The sequence below is a fragment of the Acanthochromis polyacanthus genome, chromosome 14 (assembly GCF_021347895.1).
Source record: "Acanthochromis polyacanthus isolate Apoly-LR-REF ecotype Palm Island chromosome 14, KAUST_Apoly_ChrSc, whole genome shotgun sequence".
Classification (NCBI taxonomy): domain Eukaryota; kingdom Metazoa; phylum Chordata; class Actinopteri; family Pomacentridae; genus Acanthochromis; species Acanthochromis polyacanthus.
This window is the reverse complement of record NC_067126.1, coordinates 21,821,081-21,847,450: the sequence shown is the minus strand read 5'-3', so window position 1 is coordinate 21,847,450 and position 26,370 is coordinate 21,821,081. Positions and strand designations below refer to the sequence as shown.

Below are 26,370 nucleotides of genomic sequence, written 5' to 3'. Positions count from 1 at the left end.
GTGAACAGCGATCCACTAACTCCTCTGATGGAGCTTTCAGAAAATCCTCCATTGAAGCCATGACAGCAACAGACCAACTGCACAACCCAACACTAACCTGATTACACTGCTCTTTAACAGTAAACTTCCTGCAGCTAAAACAGCTAACTGGTCACTGTGGCTCGTCCCTCTAACTGCCTCAATAGAATCTAGCTGACCTCCCCCTAGTCTTCAGGTGGTACTTGTGGTGGGTATTTATGCACTAACTCCCGCTGGCCCGGCGAAGCAACCGAGGATCAGCGACTCCACCTGCAGCCTCAGACGTGCTCCTGAGACAACTGCTTCAAACCACGTTCTCACCACACTACTGACCCCCCAACGGACTCCAAGGGAGTTCGTTCTGAAGCCTAACAGGGACAGAACCACAGCGACTTACCACCGCTGTACAGCCACAGAAGCAACAGAACTCAGAGCCAGAAACTCCAGCATCCAAGCCTGGTGACAACCTGTCCTCTGAGCCAATCTACAAAATAATTTAACTTGCCAAGGGCTGCTTTTTAACTCCAGAAAAATACTCACCACACACGTTGTCTCCAAATAACCAGAGCATGTAGTTCCTCAAGAACACTAGCAAGCCACAGACATTTACCTGGTTTACCAGAGTGTGGACAAGCCCCTATTTGTTACAACTTGGCTCCGAAGCTGCAACAAAACAGGGAGACAACAACAGTATGGTGACTAAAAGAAGGTTTATTGTCACAAAAAACCACCACAAATGTGAAATGGTGACAGCAACCAAACACTCAAAACCATGCAGCTGGAGCTCCAGCAGGCCACAGCTCCTGTCACAGAGAGGCCCCTTGACTGTTGTGAGAGAGGTTTGAGTAGCTGAGCCACTTGATCCCAGGTGTGGTTCAATCAGCTGATGACCCTGACCCCTGACTCAGCTCTGGGAAGACACCTGGTTTCCAGGTGGAGGGTCGTCACAAAGATATGTGAAGATTTCGATTTCCGTTTCCTACAGGGCATAGCACCTGCCCACTATGTCACAATTACCAAATGGTTTTTCTGACCACGATATTACGGCGCTTAACTGGCCAGCTACTCACATGACCTGAAGCTCATCGAGAATCTATGGGATATTGTCAAGCAAAAGATGAGAAACACCGGATATCATATAGATGAGTTGAAGGCCACTATCAAAGCAATATTGGCTTCAATAACACCTCAGCAGTGCCACATGGTTAATAAATCAGCATAGAAACATGGAAAAATGCACAGCAAAGCATTAAACTGTGATGTACATGAAGCATATAATTCCAACATCTATTGAAGTGGTAAAAAATACAAAAACAGACACAAAACTTATTGTGGTTTAGTGTTGAGGAGGGTTTGCCAAATTAATTTGTGAAATAAAAAAAAGAAAAATAATAAAAAAATCTATTCTGTCTTGTTGTTCTCCATTTGAAGGTTGACTGGCAGTCTTTTAATTAAGTCACCTTGTTGCACTATCATGCAAATGTTTGACTGATTGACCTATGAAATAACACTACCAAGTATTCGGATTGATTACCAATTTTAAAGACTAGCAGAATATGTTTTTTCTTTTGCATATTTGCTATGAATTAGTTTTTCTAAAAAAAAAAGTGCTGCATTTGGATGGAAACCCAGCTGTAAAATCTAACTTTTAACTTTTCTGCTCATTGGCAACAAAAAAATGTTAAAAACGGATGGATGGATGGATGGATGGATGGATGGATGGATGGATGGATGGATGGATGGATGGATGGATGGATGGATGGATGGGGAAATGAAACACTGACAAGACAAAGTCAGCAATTTCAGAAGGAAATTTGTCACCCTCTGGTGGACTACTTGAAACAAATTGTGAAAACACAAATTTTTTTAGAATTTATCTTATTTAATCTTTTTCTATTTTAACATATGTTTGGGCACCCCAGGTGTCAGAATATTACCTTTTAGTCCTATTCTTGCTTATAAAACACTGTATCACTGCATTTTAATCATTGAATTTAAATTCATATTGACACTTTGCAGACTGTCAGTCACGTTTTCTTTACTGCACATCCATCCATCTATGCACCACTTAATCATCATCACCCTGGAGACCAGAAGTAGGTATATTCGCAGGTGGGAGTGGGATGATTTTGTCAAAGTAAAAGAGTAATGTGTATGGATGAAAAATTCAGGAGACTGTGGCGCTCATTTGATACACATATTTAGCATAATCTTATTTGTTAGTTAAATATTGACGTATAGGAACTGTTAAACTGTGACATGTTTTAACAGCAGAGTCACAGTTGGTGTCTCCTTGGAAAATAATTTACTGGCACCATCCAGAGGTCATTTATTGATGCTGACAAACATGAAAACACTATAATTAAATTGTTTATTTTGTTAAAAGAAACTATTGCTTAAAGCTCGTGTCCGGAGATTGAATCGCAGCGTCTCCCAAAACACTGTTGGTCCCACCCTCCCTCTGATTTCGCCCCTTTATTTGTGCACGCGCACAGTACCTGACAGGAGTGCCCGGAGTGCTGCAGCATCTTGCCTGTTTTGCTGTTTTCCACTCTTCTACATTTAGTACATTTAGTAAATAATAAACGTAATTCCTAAGGAATTACGTTAGAATTCTGTATTGAGTCTAACTTGTCCTAATACCAAAATAACATGAATCTGCGAGGACGAACGAGTAAAGTTTCAATATGTAATTACACTCGTGTATCCCTCTCGATGACGTTGTTTATCAAACTTAGTGCATTTACGCGTGTATATGTGTTACATTGTTTATTTATTTCTATCTAGAGTTCAGAATTGCATGACTCCTCTGACGAAGAGTATGTCCCAGACGCCCCAACATCTTCCTCCAGAGGTCAGGCATCTAAACGAAACCGTCAGGCGGGCTATGGAGGCCGTGGTCGGGGAGCGACGCGAGCACCCCGAGCCAAAAAACGTCCTGCAGTCTCTTGGCCTGACAAGCCATGGGATTGGTAACTTTTCTGGAAGTTGCTGATCCCTGATGCTCTCTCCTCCACAAGCAAAACAAATGTGCCCACGGTTGCGTAGTGCGTAGCTCGCCCACCTCTGCATGGGCTTGCTTGCTGTGCGCGTAACCGTTGATTGACAGCATGACAAAGCTGAAGCTCGAACTTGATTGTTCGGCAGCGACCGGCGCTTTTTGGAATAACATGGGGGTCTATGAGAGGAAGGCGGAGCTCATGAATACATTTTCATATCGCGTCATACTAACATTATATTATAGTGTCGAACTAGACTAACACATTTAAGCTTTGTTAAACAATGATACATAAATTGAAAACAAACGGAAACTCCGGACACGAGCTTTAAATATTACTGAATGCTGAAGCAGCATTGGTCACACCACTTTGACAAAGAGGGTGTGACAGTCATCATGGCTCATGGATCCAAAGACTTACTAAACACAGAATGTGAATCTGAATTTCAAGATATAATTATGAAAATTAAATGTATAGAGGTGAATGTTCAGTGAGGATCAAATACAATTTTAATGCAACAGAATTCAATTTCAAACTGTTAGTTTTTGCTTTCAAGTTTATTGGGATACAGATTCAATTTGTTACATAGCAATTCATTTTATTTTACATTTTTCACATATTTCTGTCTGTAAAGGCAACAGCACATAAAAGGGGAACAACAAATAATAAATATGAATTAAGGTGTGTTAAGTTCCTGCATTACATTATATATAAATTATACACATGAAAACCATGTTCGACATGCAATATATCATCACTTATAAATTTAACGTTTATTTAATTATAATCTACAACCACATTTGCACCAGCTAGCATCATAATAAATTACAGAGCACATTTTGTGACAAATAAAAACAAATTGTGAAGGTTTTATTTCTCTCTGTACTGGTGGCAAGCAGCACATCTTCACAGGTATTTGTCATAGAGCGCTGACTAATGTAGAGGCTATTTGGCTCAAAATGTTAAACAGCACAGCTCTTCTACATTGTTGCATTAAATCTGAAAAAAAAAAAAGAATTGTGGCTGGTTTTGACTTTGTTCCGAAGCTTTTCTCACATTCTCTCCATTTTGAATTATTTCTTCGATGTGTCAGGGGTCATGCACTCATGGGGTCCGAGAGCTGGATCTTTGAAGCCATTGCAGTTGATGATGGAGCTATAGAGAGATGTTGACATTTTCGGAATGCGAGGCAGAGCAGGGTCTGAACGGTTCACAAAGAAAAGTCCAAATCGCTCTGCATAGCCCTCGGCCCACTCAAAGTTGTCCATTACCGACCAGGCTGTGTAGCCTCTCAGATCGGCTCCATCCAGAACACGGGCTGAGACGACAACAAGAATACATTTAGCTTGCAAGTTCACAGTATAAATCAAAAACATTCAAACTGGCTCAGTGGATTTGGATAACTATTTGTTGTTGGCCTTTCTCTTACACAAACCATTCATTTTAAATACAAGGGATGAAAAGAATCTATGCAGTAAAAGTCCAATAAATCTGTCCACTCTTCATTCTACATTGACTACTGTACCTTTCAGGCCCTGGTTAATGTAGTTCTCGTAGTAGTACTTTCTGTGGACATCATTCAAGTCCACTGGTCCTTCTTCTGAGACACCATTCTCTGTGACATAGATTGGTGGGTTTCCATACTCATCCTTAATATATTCGAGAAGCTTCCTAAATCCAAATGGAGTGATCCTCAGCCAGACGGAACCAGTTTCAAGCCAAGTGCGGTCGCTCATTGTTGCAGTAGCCCTAAATATGGGATTGGATAGCACAGCACAGGATCAGTTTCGCTTATAACTCTGGATTGAGTCTTTGCTGTCCAGTACAAAAATAAACACTTCTAGGTACATATCCACAAATGTATCACTGAAACAGGAAGCTAAACATTCTAACACGTCTTCTACTCAGGTATTTTGCAGTACAAAGAAAACAGGAATCAAATGTTACCTTTTTCATTCCAACTTACCTGTCAGAATCATAGTCCTGTACATTTCCCACATCAATATGGAATGCAAGAACACTGGTGTAATGGTTTAAGCCAAAGAAATCATGAGTCCCATTGATCCTTTGGATTTCCTCAGGGGTAAATTCTGGAAGCCTAAATTAAGAAACAGTTGGGTTTTTTTTTTCAAAACTTATCCAGGAAATAACTTCAGTTTACTTAACCAGATGATAAAAGGGTTATTATTGGTTAAGACTTCAACCTCACACGTCTAGCCATTGTCCTAGTACACCCTGTACTATTGTTCATTTACCGTGATTGAGGGAGGCCTGCAGCAAGGCTTCTTTCACGAATGGTTGTTCTCATTATTTCAGGATAATCGCCTTTGAAGATGGGATGGGCAAACCAGCCAAGGAAGAACTGCAGAAAAAAGTTCATGTTAAGTGATTAGTTGAAGACAAATACAGCGAAAACCAGTTGACATCCTTCCATCCATTCTCTATACACCGCTTTATCCTCACTAGGGTCGCAGGGGGTGCTGGAGCCCATCCCAGCCGACTCAGGCGAAGGCAGGGGACACCCCGGACAGGTCGCCAGTCTGTCGCAGGGCCACATACACAGACAAACAATCACTCTCGCATTCACACCTACGGGCAATTTAGAATAGTCAATTAACCTCAGCATATTTTTGAACTGTGGGAGGAAGACAGAGTGCCCGGAGAAAACCCACGCATGCACAGGGAGAATATGCAAACTCCATGCAGAAAGATTGCAGGCCCACCCCGGGATTCGAACCGGGATCTTCTTGCTGCAAGGCGAAAGTGCTAACCACTTTCTCCACTGTGCAGCCCCAGTTGACATCCTGACTCTTAAAAACAGCAAGTAAACAGTAAAGGTGAAGGAACACAGTAAAAAGTGGCAGACCCAGTTCTGCTGTTGACATCTGTTGTTATTACCTCCAAGTAGCGCTTGGCTGCATCCACATCCTGCTGCTTATATGGGTTCCTTGGTTGAGCCCAATCAGAATTGAGAGTAATGGAGATGATGCCATTTTGCGTTGCTCGATACTTGTCATTGTAGAGATGCCAGGCCTCAGCATGGGCTTTGATTAGGTTGTGAGCTACGTTGTAGTGCTTACCCTGAACGCCTGAAACATTTGAAATTAGGACAGATAACATTTAACATAAAATGTTGTACAGCCAATCATGATTTGCCTTCACTTCGTCTATTTGTGTTTAGTTCCACCAGATATATTTACAGCTTTTCTTCACAGTTGGTGATTAAAATCACTCAAAGCAGAGAGCATCAAAAGAACAAAAAGTTGCTTGGTTACCTGGAGCAAAGTTACCATATCCATATCCAAGGAGGGCTACAATCCAGGGTTCGTTGAGGGTGATCCAGATCTTTACTTTACTTCCAAGTCTGCTGAATAAAACATCTGCATATTCTCTGAATCTTTGGACAATGATGTCATTCTCCCAGCCTCCAATTCTTTGAAGCGCTAATGGAAGATCCCAGTGGTACAGTGTCAGCTGATAAAAGGATGAGAGAAAAATGCATGTTACAGTCATAACTTTGATACACTTTTAACAGATCGCTGATTTTTTCTGAAAGAAGCTGCTGCTAAGAAAAGGAGCCCTCACAGCCTGTACGTTCATGTAGTTGAAAATGACCTGTAGTCTGGAATTAACCTCTTCTCTCTGTGATGCTGATTTTACCTAAGGAGGTACCAGCTAATTTGAGCTTCAGTGGTAATGTTTTAATAGCCTACTTCAGTCATATTGAGATAGTTTATATGAGCGGTTGTCACTGACATCAAGGAAGCTGTAAGCAGCAATGCTGAAAGGAAAGCAATCGGCCCATTCTGATCAGACATGTTTTGAACATCCATTGCATTAGTTGAAGTCATACTAACAACACTGTTTACCTGGGGCTGAATATTTGCAGCTTTCAAAGCATCCAGTAATCTGTGGTAGTAGTTGAGTCCAGCTTCATTAATGTTGTTAGTAGTGCCGTCAGGAAGCACTCTGGGCCAGGATACAGAGAAGCGATAGTGGGTCACTTTCAACTTCTTCAGGGCCTCAATATCTTCATCAAGCTTGTTGTAACTATTGCAAGCAACATCGCCATTATCGCCATTGGCCACTCTCCCAGGAGTGTGGGAAAACTTATCCCAGATACTCATTCCTTTTCCATCGGCTCTCCAACCCCCTTCAACCTGAAACATAAAAAAGCAGTATTACAAAAAATGGTGAACACCCTCTGCATCCCACCCCAACTCTACTCCACTCCCATGTGCCATAGCAATCTGAAGTTCTTTCTGCCACTGTTGAAACAGATTTGGGATGGTATTGCCTACCTGGAAAGCGGCACTGGCAGTGCTCCAGGCAAAATCGTTCGGAAAATCTCCATAAAGTGGTGTCTCATCTTCTGTTACTGGGAAACCATTGTCCTTTATGACCTGACAATAATAGAGAGCTGAGAACTTGGCTGTCCTCGGCCGGTTTGGGTTTTTGAAGTCAACATGGTGCAATCCAAACAAAAAGTTGTATGAATTAAACCAGTCAAAAGAATCCATGAGAGATGTTGCCATGTATCCTTTCACGTTTACACCGTCAAGATTTTGAGCTGCGAATTATAGGAGAGAGATAATTTAATTCGCAATAATATGGAGCTCTGTGGACATATAGCCTTAACTAGTGTATTATAATATGAAATTACACACAATGGTCAAAAATGACGGGAAATAAATGTGTATGTCTAATGGGTATATTATTTAAGAGAGCTCGTTGACATGTCAACCAGAGTTTAGCTGCAGAGTGTAGAGTACTACTTAATGAACATAATGCAACTCACCCTTTAAAACCTCATCGGCATAGGTTTTGTAGTAAAATACTCTCTCTATGTCATCAAATGTGACAGGATATGGTGAAGGCATGCCATTCTCGGTAACATAAATCTGTGGATCTCCATACTCCTCCTTGATCCAGTTGAGGAGTCTTCTCAAGCCCCATGCCACAGCTCGTTGTCCTGCGTAGGCCGTAGTTGGTGAATCAGGTTCCTCTGTTTCTAACACGTCCCTGTCTTGATCATACGATGGAGGGGAAAGCTGACCTGTAGCAAATTTTACTACCTTTGTAGTGTAATGATTTATACAGAACATGTCAGCAGTTCCCTTGATGTAGTTCTTTTCCTCTTCAGTGAAGGATGGTAGTCTTGACTCTGAAAGAGCTACGAGTTCACTTTTGTTTCCAACTTTCCACTTCATTGCATCAGGATAGTCACCATTCTTGAAAATGGGATGTGCAAACCAACCCAGTTGGAATTGCAGTGCACGGTCAGCAGATTCCACATCACGAAGAACATTGGCATCTTCTGGTTCAATCCAGTCTGCATTGAGGGCAATGGATACTAGACCTCCTTGGGATGCACGATACTTGTCATCATATGTATGGTAAGCCTTGGCATGAGCTTTGATCAAGTTGTGTGCAACTATGTATGGTGTAATTCCTGGATTCTTAATCTTTGGTGGGAGCGTTCCAAGACCATATCCTAGCCATGCAATTGAGTGAGGCTGGTTGATGGTCATCCACAGTTTCACTCTGTCACCAAAGGTGGCAAAGCAGAAGTCACAAAAGTCATTGAAACTGTCAATCATGCCTGCATTCTCCCAGCCACCAAGGTCTTGCAAAGTTTGAGGGTGGTCCCAATGATAAATTGTCACCATGGGAGTGATTTTATTTGCTAACAGGCCGTTAATGAGTCTGTTGTAATAGTCAACACCTTTCTGGTTCAGAGAGGAACGAGTACCATCAGGAAAGATCCTGGACCAGGACAAAGAGAATCTGTATGACTTCACTCTCAGAGCTCTAAGCATGTAGAGGTCTTCATCAAGTCTGTTGTAACTGTCACAGGCTACATCTCCATTTGCATCAGCAACAGTAGAGCCAGGTTTGTGAGTGTACACATCCCAGTTACTGGGCCCCTTTCCATCAGCATTCCAGCCTCCTTCAATCTGGTAAGCTGAAGACGAAACTCCCCAACCGAAGTCTTGTGGGAATGTGCCATAGTGGTACATGTGTCTGTCGAATTTTGACTGATGTGAGAATTTCTCCCAGACGACCTTTGATTTAGATGGAACCTCTGATGGTGGTAAAGCTGGTGCACGGCGAGGGAGATGCATCTTCACCCCTTCAAAAACATCAGCTTTCTTCAAAGCAAAACCGTTTTGCTCGATAACTTGTGAATAGAAATACGCAGACTGCTTTGGGGTTCTCGGCCTGTCTGGACTTTCAAAGTCGACATAATGAAGACCAAATCTTTCACTGTAGCCTTGTTTTCCCTCAAATCCATCCATGAGTGACTGCACTGTGAATCGCTGCACATTCACTCCATCAGTGAGTATTGCTACGAAATGGACACAAAACAGCACATTAAAGATGGAAGTTTATACCAACTATGTTTAATAAATGTTTTTTATATCAGAGAAATCTCAGACACTAACCTTTCAAGGCCTCATTGATGTATCCCCTCATGTACTCGATTCTGCTGTTGTCATTGAAAGTGTCCCCACTGTACTCTGTTGGCATCCCATTCCCAGTTATGTAGATGGGCACTTTGACAACATTCAAGTACTCTTTGGAAATATAGTTTAGAAGCATTCTCAGTCCCGAAGGATTGGAAACGATCCAGTCAGAAGCTGTGGAAGACCATGAAGGGTCTGTGCTTTCCTGGAAGTCACCCACTCCCTGAGGACCAGGAGTGCAGCCACCATCACTGTCACTGACCAACCGGGACGTGTAGTGGTTCAGTCCAAAAAAGTCAGCAGTTCCAAGTATCCTCTGGCTCTCTGAGGGAGTAAAAACTGGAAGTCTTGCAGGCTCAGAGCCGGGACACTTATTTCCTTTCAGTTCAATCTGAGTTTTGAGTTGTGCAGGATAATCTCCATCTACAAATATAGGGTGTGCAAACCAACCCAGCATGAACTGCAGGTAGCGATCTGCAGCTGCTACGTCTGCAGGTAGAGTAGAGTCTCTGGGTTCAGCCCAGTCAGAGTTGAGTGCAATACCCACTTTCCCTCCTTGTGTCCTCCTGTAATTGTCATTGTAGACATGCCAGGCTTCAGCATGGGACTTGAGCATATTGTGGGTGACCTGAAAAGGCAAAATATGGTCAATGGACCAGAACAACAATGAAAAAAATTAATAAGCCTATTATAATGTCATTTCTCTTACCTGATAGGAAGAAACCACATAGTCATTTATTCCAGGGGCATGCTCACCAGTACCATACCCAGCATGGCTCACCACCCAGGGACTATTGAATGTGTTCCAGGTCTTGACCCTGTCTCCAAACCTGGAGAAACAGAAGTCTGCATAGTCCTTGAAAGCTTCAATAATGGACGGATTGGTCCATCCACCAGCATCTTGGAGTGCCTGAGGCAGATCCCAGTGATAGAGAGTGACAACAGGTTGTATGCCAGATTCAATGAGAGCATTGATCAGCTTGTCATAATAGAGAGCCCCTTTTTCTGATAGGCGGCCTCGGTGGCCTGAGGGGAAAATACGGGCCCAGGAGATGGAGAACTGGTAGGTGTTGACTTGAAGACCTCGCAGGAGGTAGACATCGTAATCTATTTGTTGTAACTGTCACATGCGACGTCAGCGGTCTGATTTTGAAAGGCTTGATCTTCATGACCAAAACGGTCCCAAATGGTTTCTCCCTTCCCATCTGCTACCCAGCCTCCTTCAACCTTGAAGGACTCCGTGGAGGTGGCCCACTGGAAATCAGAAGGGAAGGATTCCTTCAGGAAGGCATTTCGCACAGACGAGGACATGGTGGAAAAATGGTTCCATGTGTTGCAGTAAGTCGTTGAACATGATGATGTAAGTAGATTGTTTCTGTTGTCCAAGGCATCTCTTTGATGTTATTGTGTGACCATCGAAGGAACAAGAAAATAAGGTTAGTTGCGGATGTTCGGATTTATTGATAACACTTTCTCATTCAATTGTATTTATTTAATTGATATATTTTAAATTAATGCTGAACACATCAAAACTATAAAACAATATATACATGGATTTATGTTGCACACAAACAAAAATGTTAATCTTCAGTTTTAATCTACAATGTACAAAATAGTACAAATAAATAAAAAGCATTGATTGAGACGGTGTGCCCATACCTTTTTGGATTGGAATCAACTAGAGATAACATATTCACCACGTCAGTTCCAACAATAGTTTGGCCTCTGTTACTCACTTCTGTAAAAGTATAATAAGAAAAGTCACTTTTGCATGTTTCTGTCATTATCAGAATCAATGAATCTGAGATGCTAAACATGACAGTTGTACACAAATGTAGCCTTGTCAAGGTATAAAGTACATTTCTAAGTTTCACTGCCAAATATTACATACAAGAATTAGTTATATGCTTTTACAAGAGAGCAAATCAAAATATTGATCAGCTGTACATTTTGCTTTTTAACAATTTTTTTTTAATATGAAGGTCGTGACTTCTAATTACCCTTTAAGAGTTTGGCATCTGACCGAAACTCATGAGGAGAACAGTTGTCCGTATTCAGCTCATAAATTACTATGGGTGTGTCTCCACATTTTCCCTGAACGAAAACAAAAACATTCGTGTTACAACATCCCCACAATCAGACAGAGCAGGCTTACCATGTACCTGATGAATGGAAACTATATTTTAAAATAACCTGTGACATACCATCACACTTTGTAGCTCCTTGGCCAAGTATTGTCCAGCGGCGCAGTCATATTGAACTTTAATGGACAGGAAATCTAAATATGTCTGAAACACAGGTGCAGAAATGGGAGTGTAGCTGAACATGGAATGCATGTTGCTTTTCCCAAACAAAATTAACTTCACATGTTCCTTAAACAGCTATATACTGCATATTAGAAAATATTGTAACATAGCAAGTGGTGTAGTGCTTCTGAACACAATTCTTACTTTTACTGTTCAACTTTTCATGTTGTTTAGGTGAAATCTAACCCGTTTTTACATTTGACAGCAGTAAAAATTTCCCTAAATGTTTTTCTTTCAGCCTGAAACTTTTCCTCATGACCCAAAAATAAAGTATTTTAAAATTACATGCTTTTGTACAGGTGCTTCAAATTTTTGTACACTGAATCTGTTTTGGGTCAAATTTGACCCGTATCCATTGAGATGGTTTTTCGATCAATCAGTGGGTAAAATCAAGGAAAATGGCGGTTTTAGGGAATCTTGAAAGTGTGAAATTGTGCAGGCCATGTTTGCATGTATTTTTATGGGACAGTGGTGACAGAGTTCAAGGGGGAACTCGACACTGTCACTAAATTTGTCTGTGTTCCCACCACATTAACCCGGGTTCCAGCAGAGGCAGACACCTGCTGGTCTTTGAAGGGGCATGGAGAAATCTCGAAACAGTGCGATAGCAAAACCGCATAGAAGTGATCATATACTGTGCACAAAGGAAACACAAGTCATCCAGAGGTCAGAAGATGCCTCAACACAAACACAGACATCTGCAATGTAATAAAATAATCTACAAAGTAACAAATTTGTGTCAGTTTGGGTTGGTAGGGTGGTAGTGGGGCATTGATACCATTGTGAAGGCCCTTAAGTTGCCATTTCAGTGACTGACATCATGGCATGGCAGACTTAGTGTGCAACAGGCCCTTGATTTGATTTTCCAAGATGAGGAGGTTGACAGTGATTTGGAGGAGGATGTGGCAGAGCAGGAAGACAATGTGAAAGAAAATTCTGATTTACAGTCCCTCTGATGAAGAGGGTTAGGGTTAGTTCCACACTAAGTTCTGCACACATAAAGTTTCCTACCACTGCTTTGATTGCAGCCACTGGTTTCTAATTAGCTTTTTATTATTTAATATTTTGTGTTCTGAGCGTTAAATGTTGAGTTAATTCTGATAATTCTAATTTTTCATGATATAGCAGTGACAACATGGTTCTATTGAAAATTCCAGCAGTTCCCAAATTCCCAAATGTTTATGCCATTTTCATATCCCATAAACTACATTTAAATCATTATGAGTTTTATGTTTTTATGTCTTATGTAAAACAGGACATGACATTGTATATATTAATAGTAGATGAATAGTAGATGTTTCTCTCCAAAAATGAGCGCTGTAAAACTTAAAAAATACACTGTCCCTGTTCTCTGAAACATATATTAAGGATTGATCATGCATTTATTAATTTGACAAAGGCTATTTAGACATTCTCAATACATCTGTAGTTTAAAATGTGGTATAGACAATAACTATGAGGAAAATTGTTGTCCAGGTCAAAATTAACCTGGGCCACACTGTGAAGGTATATACGAATGGTATGTAAGGGTTAACTGTATGTTTTGTGTTATGTGACTGTTTAATCTTACCTGCACTTGGGTGTCACAGATGTCAGGAATTTTACTGGCCTTTACCGCAACCGATAGTTGTCCACCTGCACAAAGATTGATTCAGTTATTAATTTACCATTTCCCTAACACATCAGACTGGGAGGTTACATTCATCTCCGCCTGCATTATTTAATCTCTGTTATCATGACCTTTGGGACATGTGGTTAATAGTTATTAGAAACTGTTATTTCATAGAGCACATCCATAATTAAGATGCATTTAATAAAAATAGACAACAACAGAAGATTAAAAAAAAACAACTCCTGTGAAATGTGATTACAAGCTAAAGTATATATGTAAATACAGTCATGGGATTACATTGTAAACAGGTATTTTAATACATAATGTAAATAGGCTGAGAGGACTTTATCTCTTATTTAGATGTTGAACCTAACTTTGTGTGCATGTGTGCAATGTGTAAATCTGATGCTACGACAAAACTACTGAAACGTGGTTTCAAACTTTGATGGACTGCAAAGCATGAATGATATCATACTGTATACAGATAAATATTTGCATATCAGACAGTATAGGGATGTTATAAACACTACACTGTCAATAAAACATGAGCTTATTGTCTAATCATGTTACTCAAACTCAGCACAGAATAAAATATAATCTTGATCTCCTACCTTTCTCTGGAAACAGTTGGTGGTAGCGGCGGTAGACATTGACATGTGCATGAAGAGCGTTTTGCAGGTCAGCACTGTTCAGCTCATCCAAGCTACTCAGTGTCACCCAGGTCTTTGCCAGGTCTCCAAACTCGACAAAAACAAACTCTGCATACTGCTGAAACATCTGTACCAGCTCCTTGCTCTCCCAGCCTCCATACCTTGATCTCAGAGAGTCTGGTACAGTGGATCCATGAAGGATGACCAGAGGCTCAAGTCCCACCTGGTGCAGCTGCTTCATCAGGGTCTGGTAGCAGTTCACCACAGCCTGCTGGGGCTGGCTGGGGAGGCCTGAAGGAAGGAGCTGAGTCCATGACAGTGGTACCTTGAAGTGAGTCACCCCTCGGCTCTTGAGGTTCTCGAAGTACTTTGTAGAATCGGGAGTTATGGGATGACTGCAGTCAAAGGTGTCCAGCAATGCCTTGTCAGACGTTTCTCCGTTGAGGCCCATCACCTGTTGGTTGGTCATGGGGCCTGCAAGAAACATGGCCTCAAGTTGATGGCCATGTTTCTCACTCAAGCAGCCATATACAGCTATCAGGCACAGAGGAAGAATCTTCCTCAAGAGAGACATGTTGTCCATTGAATGAGTCTCTGCATGGATCACCTTTTATAGTCATCTTGTTCATGACCTTGAACTTTTAGTCTGACCAGAGTTTCATAACTGTCTCCTGCTTCTGCTGAGATGCTTTATGATGCCTTTGACAAGGCTGTCTAAGTTCCTCTGATAAAGAGTCAGACAAAAGGCAGGTGACATTATGAAATGTAGTAAAAATCTGTATCAAGGTTGAAAAATTAACTGATGCACATTGCAAGAGGACATCCAAGGACAGATTTTCAGCTAGTTGTTTGTTACATTTGTGTGTTTGGTTAGAAAGGATTAACAAATAAAGCTTTACACAGCAGGTGTCAGTTAAGATCAACAGTGTGGACCTTAATTATGCATGAAATATATTTTGTTGTGTGTTGAAACAAACTTTGGTTATTTTGGGTTATCACTGGCAAATAACTGTCTGTGTGGATTCCACATCACATGTCGTTGGGAGGCACCAGTGAAAAGTCTATTTTTGTCCCATGTGACTGCAACACAAATGTATTAAAGCATTTAAAATGTTATGATTTTTTTCCACAGTTTTGTTCATGAGAGAAAAACAAGATTAATCAAGATGTGATCATTTCAGTGATTTTAGGGTCTTTTTCATTTGACATACTTCAGTCGCTACACTGAATTCATATTGATTGTGTACTCAGTGCAACAGTTCATGATGGACTCTATGATTGCCATCACGTACTTGAGTTGGTCAAACCATAAAAAATATAGGTGGTAAATAAAGCTGGAAAGAGAAATTCAACTGTGACTCATTCTAACACATTTTAATTGACATTGTTGAAAAGTAGAAGCAAATCAGAAGCTCTGATTTCAAGAAAATAAAAATAAAATTTGTGACAAAGTGTCACTGCTTTTAGCTTACCAACATTACTAAGATGTATTACCCACATGGAGTTCAAATCTATATATCTGCTATATTCTCTCTCCCAATACTTAAAGAACAGACATGTTTAAAGCATATTGCAACTGCACATGTCCTGGTCTTCAAACGTGAAGTCAAGATGGGGATGCAGTTATAACTTGGGTGAGTCCAGAGTCTTTCTGAGGATATCACAGAGCTGCAATAAAACACTCTAATATGTGTAAGTGGCAGTGTTTTATTGCAGCACTATTTAGATGTGATATCAGTCTTAATGATGTAACAATACAATAAGAAGAAAACAGAATACTGTTAAACAGCTTGGCAATCATTCAATCTCAATTCAAGGCACCATGAGGACGCTCCTGTGTTTTGTGTGTCTGTACATTTTCTGTCTGTATGTTTGTCAGAACAGTGGGGTGAATGGGCAGGAGGACTTCATGCTTCTTGCAGGGCCTCTTACAAACCAAGTGGTCAAAGGCTCAGGTTATTTGTGTATAATCCCTTTGACTGCAGTCATCCCTGGCTGCACTGCTGCCGTGGTGGTTCGCACTTTTGACTTGCAGCTCAAAAATCCCAGGGTCGCGCCCTGGCCTTCCTGCATTGAGTTTGCATGTTCTCCCTGTGCATGCATGGATTTTCTTCAGCTTTTTCCCACAGTACAAAAACATGCTGAGGTCAGTTGATTATTCTAAATTGCCCACAGGTGAATGAGAGTGTGATTGTTTGTCTCTGTATGTAGCCGTGCGACAGACTGGCGACCTGTCCAGGGTGTCCCCTGCCTTCACCCTAAGTCAGCTGAGATGGACTGCAGCCCCCTCACGACCCTAATGAGGATTAAGTGGTGTATAAATAATGGATAGATGAATGCAGTCATCCCATACATCCTAGTACTAAGAAGTATTTTTATCATCTCTCCTGAGCCAAGGCATGACTCACTTCAAGGTACCGCTGTCATGGGCTCAGCTCCTTCCTTCAGGCCTCCCCAGCCAGCCCCAGCAGGCTGTGGTGAACTGCTATCAGACCCTGATGAAGCAGCTGCACCAGGTGGGACTTGAGCCTCTGGTCATCCTTCGTGGATCCACTGTACCAGACTCTCTGAGATCAAGGTATGGAGGCTGGGAGAGCAAGGAGCTGGTACTGATGTTTCAGCAGTATGCAGAGTTTGCCTTTCAGCAGTTTGCAGCATTGGCACACTCATGGATGACAATGAGTCGTAATGAGTTTGAAGATGTTTGGCGTGATGTGCCTGCAGGTGCTCCCAGTTCTCCACAAAATATCCTCCGTCTCACCAAGAACATTCACCACCTCTGTCATCAGCAATTTCATGACAAAGGTGAGTTAAACTGGCCAGAGATGGACAAAATTCATGACATGACTAATTTATGGTGTCAGAATTTACAATTTGTCACTAATTTTAAAGGTTAAATGCAAATGAAATGTAGGTTGTAATTATCAGCCCTTTAATTACTGTCATATAACCATCAAGTTCTTGTGTAATATATATAGTCTTTTCTGTCACTTATTAAAATATTACCTAATAATCACCTGATGCTGACACCCTTCTCTACATTATTGACAACACTATTAAGACTAGTTATATCATGTTCTTAGTCAGCAATAAATCGATATCAGAGATCAGTAAAACAGTTTTACATGCATGTCACTGTCCAGCTGTGCGCAATATATCTTTCTTACATAACCAAAGCTGTAAATTTGGTAAGAAACCATTTCAGAGGACAGTTAATCCAAACCTCACATCCAAATGAAACATCTGCTGATCATTTGTTTACTCCTAAAGGACCACTCATGGATCTCTTGAAGACAACACGATGCCTCATACCTCCACCAGAATATGATAAGGTTCATAAAGTGTCAACTGTGAGGAAAACCTCTGCAGAAGAGGACTGGCATTCTGGCCTTCTGATCTTCCTACCTGACTCACAGATCTTGCGATGCAGGAATGAACTAAACAGCTTAAATCAGAACATTAAAAAAATGCTGCATCACCAGCGTGATGATCTGAACTCAGTCTGTGATACCGGGTTGGTCAGGAGTATGGAAGAACAACACATCAAACCTGAAGTGTCTGTGGAGAAGCACACGAGACATCAACACCTGCATTCTCTCTGTCACAGACCACGGCCATAAAGGCAGGGAGAGACTTTTTACTCTAAGCATATATACTTCCTAGATTTTCTTTTTCTTGCTATTGAATGTATATGCTTGTATTTTTGGCTATGTTATAAATGTACTTTCATGGAGCTTAAAGTCTACAATTTGTAGGTTTATTGTCAAAATTACACCTTTTATCATTATCTCGGGAACCATATGAGAAAAACATGTTATGTTTGGTGTCATACTAAACCCCTATCCGATGTTATTTTAGATCTGTGATCATCATGGATATTTACAACACGGTCTCACGGGGATTCGTGAAACTGTCACGTCAGTTTTTGTTTCGGTTTCGTGCGCACCAACACGATGTCGTCATGGCTGATATTTAACAATTGGATTTGTCAAATTAAGTTCTGCAGGTATTTGGCCTCTGACCTCTCCTGGACAATGAAGCTCAACACCACCCCTTGGGAGGAGCACATTCATGATTGGCTAGGTGCTGATTTGAATTTGGCTGCAAAACATTCCATATGAAGAAAGTCACTGGAATGCAAAGAAAGAGCTCGAGCTCAGAAAAAAAAGATTTTAGAAACAGACTCTTTCATGATGACGTCATTAAAGCTGAGGTGAAAACTGAGTTCTTTTATGATGGAATGAAGAAACATATGGCTCAACTTTAAACTAGGACTTTGATTTCCTATGTGTTACATCAAGTGAGTAACAGACTAGATTTACAAAAAACAAAGCTATTTTGATTGAAAATTGCATCTTATAAAAGGAAGCAGTTCATTGGTCATTTTTAACAATTTAACATTCATTTTCAAGCATAGGTGCATAATGTTGATTCTTAAATGTGAGAATTTATTCCCTTTTTTGCCATTTGAGACAAAAAAAGTGAACCAGTTTCAGGTTTTACATGGTGGTTTAACAAACTTTAAAGAGATTGCCATCAGATTTTGACATTTTCTTTCCAAAATGAAGAAAATAACTGTTCATTTTTAGCTATTAATAGAATCTTCCAACAACTTTTGTAGCTTAAGTCCAGAATTTATGACAAAAGATTCTAGAATGTAAGAATTTGACAGTTTTTGTCATCTTTTACAGTACAGTGAACCGGATATAGGTTTTAGATGGTGATTCAGCAAAGTTTAAAGGCATTATCAGCACATTTGGACATTTTATGACTAAATGAATCAAAGATTTGTTCATTTTTAACACCTGATTCTTTACAGAATTTTTGAAGCACAACACAGAATGTTTAATTGTCCCAGATTGTAAAATGCAAGAATTTGCTGACTTGTCTTATTTGATGGGAAGGTGAACCAGTTTCAGGTTTTAGACGGTGGTTTCAAAAAGTTTAAGAACACCTCCATCAAATTTGGACATTTCTTTGACTAAATGAAGCAAATAATTGTTCAGCTTTACCTGTTACTTGATTCCTGAGACCGTTTTTCCCAAGATTAGGTGCAGAATTTATGGAAATCAGAGATTATAAAATGTAAGAATGACATTTTTTTGTTACCTTTGATCATACAGTGACCCAGATTTAGGGTTTGCATGGTGGTTTTAGGAAGTTTAAAGACTTTATCAGCACATTTGGACATTAATGAACTTCATTAATGACTAAATGAAGCAAAGATTTGGTCATTTTTAATGCTTAATTGTTTTTTTGTTTTAAACAGAAGGTTTGAAAGTCCTAGGTTGTAAAATACAAGAATTGTTGACTTTCTTGGCATTTGTGATAAGATAATCCTTTATTACTCCCCATGTGAGGGGAAGTTTCCCATGTTACAGCAGCAATATACAGAAAAGATAATTATAATATATACAAGAATGAAAAGTAGAACTTCTGGAGGTGACAGCTAGTGGAGTTGTAGAAGTCCGATGTGTACAGGGTGAAGAAAAAGGGTGACAGACCGTCCCCTGTGGGGGCCCCCATGCTGCAGACGACCACAACAGACTCGCAGTCCTGAAGCCTCACGTACTGTGGTCTGTTGGTAAGTTAGTCGATGGTCCATGCAGCCAGTCTACTCCCGCTCCTTCAAGCTTCACTCTGAGCAGAGAAGGATGGATTGTGTTGAAAGCACTGGACAAGTCAAAGAACATGACCCTCACAGTGCTGCCGGTGTTCTCCAGGTGAGTCAGCGATCTGTGCAGCAGGTAGACAGATGACTGAATCATCCACTCCAATGTTTGGTTGGTAAGCGAACTGCAGTGGATCCAGATGTGGGCTCACCTGGGGACGAAGGTTCCTGAGGACAATCCTCTCCATGGTCTTCATCAGATGAGAAGTGAGGGCCACAGGTCTGAAGTGGTTAGGCTCCCTGGGGTTCCTGGTCTTTGAGACAGGAACCAGGCAGGAAGTCTTCCATCAAATTTGAATATTGCATAACCCAACAATGAAGCTAGCAGTCACTTTTAATACTTTATTCTTTTCATAACTTTTCAAGCGTCGTCCTTGACGTCAACCAGCTTTAGGTTTAAAGCTGCTTCATTACCGTGTGTCATGATCGAGGGTGGTGGGAACCCATGCAGCAGGTACAGACTGGCAGGATGAGGAGAATAGGAATTTATTAAACAAATAACCAAACAAAGAAGCACTCCATAAGGGAGGTGTAGGGAAATTAACTGGAAGAAGGAGTAAACGAAACTAAAGTTAACTAAAGGCGACAGTACGAGACCGTGATGCATGGATTAACTAAACTACAAACGGGGAGAGGCGACTCACAATTGTCCAAGGGGGTCGGAAGACAGAGTGAAATCAGAGCAGGTGATCCAGTGGTGGCGTAGGTGGTGTGAATGGCGAGGCAGACAGACTAGGAATCGATGCCAGAGGTTACAGAGCCAAGGAGGAGTAGTGAACGGGCGAAGTAGTCCATAAAGCCAGAGAGCCGGCGCCCACGGCGGATAGTAGCAGATGACATCCAGGGTGTAGCGAGCCTCTGGCAGGAACAGGATGAAGGAGGGTCGTGGCTGGTATGTGGCAAGCAGGTGATAGTTCTGAAGCAATGACGCAGCATAATAGAGAGGGACGCGCCAGGCTTTATGCTGAGCTGATTGACTGATCATTGCCTTCAGCTGCCTCTCTCCCCAGCTGCTCCTAATCGGCTGAATCAGCACTGGCACCGGAGGAGTGTGACACCGTGTTTAATGTCTTTAAACACGGTAATGTTTAAAGACATTACCGTTGCTTCACCATTACACTGAGGTAACATGGAGAATATGCAGGAACATGAAGAAATATTTTTGAGGGTTTTTTTAAAAATTTTTAGGGATTTTTTTGGACAGACAAACAGATAGACAGATAGGCAAGGTAAGGCAAATTTATTTATACAGCACATTTCAACAACAAGGCGATTCAAAGTGCTTTACAAAGACATTAAGACAGAAGATGAAAATAATTATTAAAAGAAAAACAAAAGAAAACATTTATGAAATGAAATTAAAAAAGTCAGAAAAGTAAAAAGATCAAAAACAGAAGTCAAAAAACAAAGGCACAATTATTAAAAGAAAAACAGAACAGTAAAAAGATCAGAAACAAAAGTCAGAAAACATAAGATAGACAGGCAGACAGACAAACAGAAAGATAGATAGAATGATAAATAGAGAAGTGAGTGTGGAGGGGATGGTCCGGGTCCCTGCTCACTGACCGAGCCATAATCTTAGTGGGTCTATTGCTGTTGGAGACGGACAGCATGTTGAAGTAGCAGGAAGAACCGTAGAAAAGCATGGGTTGTTTGACGCTGGTGTACAATAGTAACAGGAGGTGTGGGTAGGGTGACCACCTCCAAAAAGACAAAAAGTGGGACACCTGGCATGTTTTGGAGGGACAAGGCGGGATGGATGCAACCATCTGTAAACCCTGACCATACACTTCACAATTTAGACCACAAGACCAGTAAAACAAAATATTTAATATATAGCCTATATATTTTCAGGAAACATCACACAGAATTAAGTAACAAATGTGTTTTACTTACTTAAGTAAAACATATATTGACACAATATCATTAATAATCCATCTTATAAAAGCACTCAAAAGGCCGAACATAAAGCCTTTCAAGTATACAGGCCAATAACCAACAGGCCTATATGCTCTTCCAACATACCCCATACTGACAGAATTCAACTAGGGCACTGTGTGAAAATCTTGGCTTAAATAAAATTTAAAAAAAAAAAATTAAAAAAAAAATATATATATATATATATATCAACATAAAATCTCATGCTTGGGCATAGCCATGTTTAACTATAATGTTAAAGGTAGAAGAAAAAGTCTGTGTCTTTTCTCTCAGTAGGTCAGCTTCTTGCAGCACTGTGGAGAGGCTCGAGGGCACATTTCTGAAACACAGAAGGAAGAACAGCCAACAAATATTAGCATTATTAGATACATACACAATAAAACATGCTTATTTGACCATTTAAATACATAAATATATGACTCTCACCTTAGTTCTTCTTGAATTTATACTTTTTGTTTGACTTTACAGCCTCCAGTAAGGTCTTCTCTTTCACTGCATAGCTGTAGAATTCTGTGCAACAATAGGCAAAGTTGCTCTTTACTTGAATTTCGCTCTTGATGAGCTCCACAGAGCACCGGTTCCTTTGGTCATTCCATGCTGCAGTCATCAAGGAGAACACTCTTTCCACAAATGCATTGGTGACAGGGATGCTGAAGAGAAAGGATCCAAGTGCAGTCAGATTTGGTGTCTTTGTGTCCTTGAGCAATAATGACCATTTCTCCACAACAGGGACTGTTCCTTTAGCAATCTCCTGCTGGCGTGGCAGTGTTACACAGTACTCCTCATATAGTTCATCCATGTCAAGTTCATCCTGTATTTGAAGGACATTCACTGCATCACAGAGGTGGGAAAATGTGAACTCCCTCTTCAGTTCCAAGACTGCCACATGCTTGTGAAAATTGCTGTCTGAGAAGTCATACCATTTTTGTAGGTAGCTGAGTGCAGCATCATAGAAGGAGCAAAAATCCTCCTTGATTGCTGTTGCTTTACTGTCTGGAAAATGCTGGAGAAGTGCATTGGTCTCTGTTCCAAAGAAGGAGTCCGCCTGTCTCTGCTGGAGCTTTCTCTGAAGTGTGGACATGATGTCATAGAGCTCACAGACTGTCCTGTCATCACTTTCCAACTGCAGGGTAACATCATGGAATATCTTCAGTGCATTGTGGAGGAAGGATAGATATGCCTGCAACTCAACTGGTTGCCCCTCACTGTCTTGATCCTTCTTAAACAGCTTCCACAGCACCTTTGGGCATTGCTCTCCTCCAAGAGATAAGAAGTATGTCTTCACAGCAGGCCAGCAGTTATGCAGCCTTGTGACAGCTGGCCATATACTGAGCCATCTTGTGGACACATGATTCAGTAAGGCATGGTATTCTTCTTCAACAAATGCAAAGATTTTTTTCAGCTCCTCAGTGCACTTGGATGATGAAGAAAAATGACTGAAAATCTCGTTCACTACACTTTCAATGTCTATGTCCAGTCTGTCTCCAGCATACTTTGCACAGTTATGCACTATGTGAGCCATGCAGTTGGCCTTGACAATCTTGGCATTATCTGCTTTCAACTTCTGATAAACAGAATTGTACTTGCCATAGTTAACACTAGCGTTATCAGCTGTGTATGCAGAGATCATATCAAGTTGGAGGCCATTCTCTTTTAGTTTATTTGCTATTTGCTTGTGAATGGATCCAGATGCCTCCTCGCTGTCCTCATAAAAGTCAAGAACTACATCAAATTTGGACATTTTTTTGAAGAAATTGGTTGTTTTTAACAGTTAAGTCTTTATGTAATTTTTCAAGCACAAGTGCAGAATTTGACAGTCTGAGATTCTAAAATGAAAGAAATTGACATTTTTTTGTCATCTTTGATAGTAAAGCGAACCAGCTTTAGGTTTTAGATGGTGGTATGTAGAAATAACTGCTCATTTTTCACATTTAATTGATTCTTTACATCCTATTTGAAACATAAAGGCAGAAATTTGTCAGTCAGATATTTCACAATGTAACAATTTGACATTTGTCGTTAGTGGCCATAAAGTAAACCAGATTTAGGGTTTGGATGGTGGTTGAACAGAGTTTAAAGACATTTTCATTAAATTTACCAGCATTTCATTAAGCTTTGATTTTTACTCATCGCTCCAGTTGTGAACACATGTGACCTTGTAGACTCGCTGTGTGCAGCACCATACATGTGGGTTCAGCTTCATCATCATCATCATCATCATCGTCGTCGTCGTCGCCTCAGTTTTTGAGAAGATCCTGAAGGTTTCCTTTAATGGACCCGTTTACTCTCTAAAACTCCAGGTGTTATTCTATAGATGGACTCTAGAAGGAATTATTCTAAAATGCGTGTTTTTGTTTATAGGGTCAAAAATGACCCGAACACTATGTTTGATAGCATAGAATACCCACTAAATGACCTTTTTTCAACTTGAAATTTGAGAACTTTTCCTAAAGTGACCCCAACATTAGAAAAAGTCAAACATTGTCTGTTAATATTTTCATCAATGCTGTACATCAACAGTGTGCAAAGATTATCTTAGGGTCCTCAGGCTTTAGACCCGACTGTTTGAAGTCACAATCCCAATACACTGAAACACACACCCACATCACACGCACTTCTAAAACCACAAAGACACACACAGACACACACATGTGCACACATGCACATGCAAACACACACACACACACACACAATGAGAAATTAAGATTATGTTTGCTACTGATTGATCTCAGACAAACTTGAACTTCTGCATGCAGGTACATCATTGCCCATCCACGACCCCGTATGACCCAAGTTCACAGACAAAATATGCACACACACACACACACACACGCACACGCACATGCACACACACACAGAGAGAGAGAGAGAGAGAGAGAGAGAGAGAGAGAGAGAGTGAGTGAGGTTGTGAGTGCTGTTGATTGATCTCAGAAAAACTAAAGCTTTCTTGTGCAGGTTCCACATCAACAAACCACAACAAAGTTCAAGTTTTATCAATTCCAGACAAATAAAAAATTTCTTGAAAGCACCATTTACTAATGGGGAATGTTTTTAGAGGTTATAAAAGTGCTGCAGATGGCAAAACCAACAGTTCTCTCTTTGCTCAAACCATGAGAGCAGTTTTCAGTTTTCGGTACCCAGCAGGTCACAGATCAGATTTTTTTTTCACACATCCAGGACTAAGAAGAAATACTGTGCACTGCACATATGACCAACACATCTGTAAAGTCTATGGACACACTTTTGCATACTGTCCTACATAAGATTATTAGAGTCATGTTCTTCTTTAATTTTGCATCTTTTTTTTTTCATTTTATTCTTATTATTGTTGTAGATTATGTACCTTGTAGTGGGAGCAATGATTTAAAAGATGTGAGAAGACTAGTATTTTGTAGTTGAATTTTGTAGTTTTCCATTCCATTGTACAGTGTACAGTACACTGTTGTTTCCCTTCAAAAATGCATTTCAAGCTACTTTCTGCACATTTCTGCTACTTTCTTAGGATATACAAATACTATCTCTTGCAAAACAAATAATCTTTACACCTATACAGTACCTTTAGCAGCAATAATAGTGACAGTAAACCTCTACTTTGGTAACGAAAACAGTTGTAACATGTGTGATGTGATAAAAGTGACACATTTTCACTGATTAAATACAATCTTTCTGCCCTCTGAAGAGCAAAAAACCCAGACATTCACAGAGTGTGTGATGCATGACGAGTTTCTTCATGTGAAATAGATTTTTTGTCGAAAATTCAATTAAGCTGCTCTATTTTAGAGGCTCAGTGGAGGCAGGTCATTTTTGATCCTTAGGACAAGAGGAGTGTACAGGATGTTAAGACAACACGAGGGTTATGTTGCCTTCAATAATACAACAGAGCGAATATTGTCTGTTAAACTGTGAGCTTCGACTTTTAGTGTTTTTACTTGGACACACTCTTGCAATGCAAACATGCCACATCGTTGTCTCTGGGTTGAAGAATAAACTGATTCCGCAGAGGTTCATATCCAGCAGCAGCCTCCCTCCCCCTCCAACAAAGGCTACGCAAGTATCTCTTTCCTTCTGCTAAACAGTTGAATTTAAAAATTACAATTGATTTTCCAATTCCAGGGTGGTTCCAAGTTGATCGTTTTCTTACCAACTGTTTCCAGTGATGATCATGGTTAAATATTTTGTTTATCTGCATTTATTCATTCATTTATTCACTGTCTGTTGTTGTTTATTGTTTATTTATTAGTTAATAAATGTTTGTGTGTAATTATCATCAGTTCTACCATCTCCTTCTTTATTTGGGGAACTGGAGGTCAATGAAATAAGAGTTCGTGACTTTTGATGATGAGACTGATCAAGGTGTGTGGATTTGCTTAATGATTATTGAACTGGAAACAATCTTGATAAAGGTCTATAAGGTGGCCTAGATTAAATGCCTAAGTGGTGATAAACGATTGAAATTTTAATCATAAGTGAGTAAAGTCACGTAACCATCAAGTTCTTGTGTAATATATATAGTCTTTTCTGTCACTTATTAAAAATATTACCTGATAATCACCTGACACTGAAACACTTCACTAAATTATTGACAACACTATTAAGACTAGTTATATCATGTTCTTAATCAGCAATAAATCAGTATCAGAGATCAGTAAAACAGTTTTACATGCATGTCACTGTCCAGCTGTACCCATTGACCTTTCTTACATAACCAA

The 26,370-nt window shown here is 40.3% G+C and overlaps 2 protein-coding genes across 2 annotated transcripts in view; both read right to left on the bottom strand.

Moving 5' to 3' along the window:
- Window positions 1–662: 662 nt before the first annotated feature.
- Window positions 663–10,853, bottom strand: LOC110946526 (lactase/phlorizin hydrolase-like). The gene is given in 11 exon segments (XM_051959430.1): window positions 663–681; window positions 5,273–5,379; window positions 5,916–6,106; window positions 6,293–6,491; window positions 6,887–7,177; window positions 7,319–7,587; window positions 7,816–9,039; window positions 9,163–9,366; window positions 9,464–10,112; window positions 10,194–10,600; window positions 10,603–10,853. Coding segments are annotated over 11 exon segments (3,753 nt in total). The 5' UTR covers window positions 10,796–10,853.
- A 700-nt stretch (window positions 10,854–11,553) lies between these two features.
- The window catches only part of LOC127537274 (lactase/phlorizin hydrolase-like), a 28,509-nt gene continuing 13,692 nt past the window's right edge, over window positions 11,554–26,370 (bottom strand). The window contains exons 5-6 of the mRNA XM_051959429.1: window positions 14,214–14,343; window positions 11,554–11,578 (exon numbers count right to left, since the gene is read on the bottom strand). Coding sequence (XP_051815389.1) covers window positions 11,554–11,578; window positions 14,214–14,343 — 155 coding nt within the window. The remainder of the gene's footprint in view (window positions 11,579–14,213; window positions 14,344–26,370) is intronic.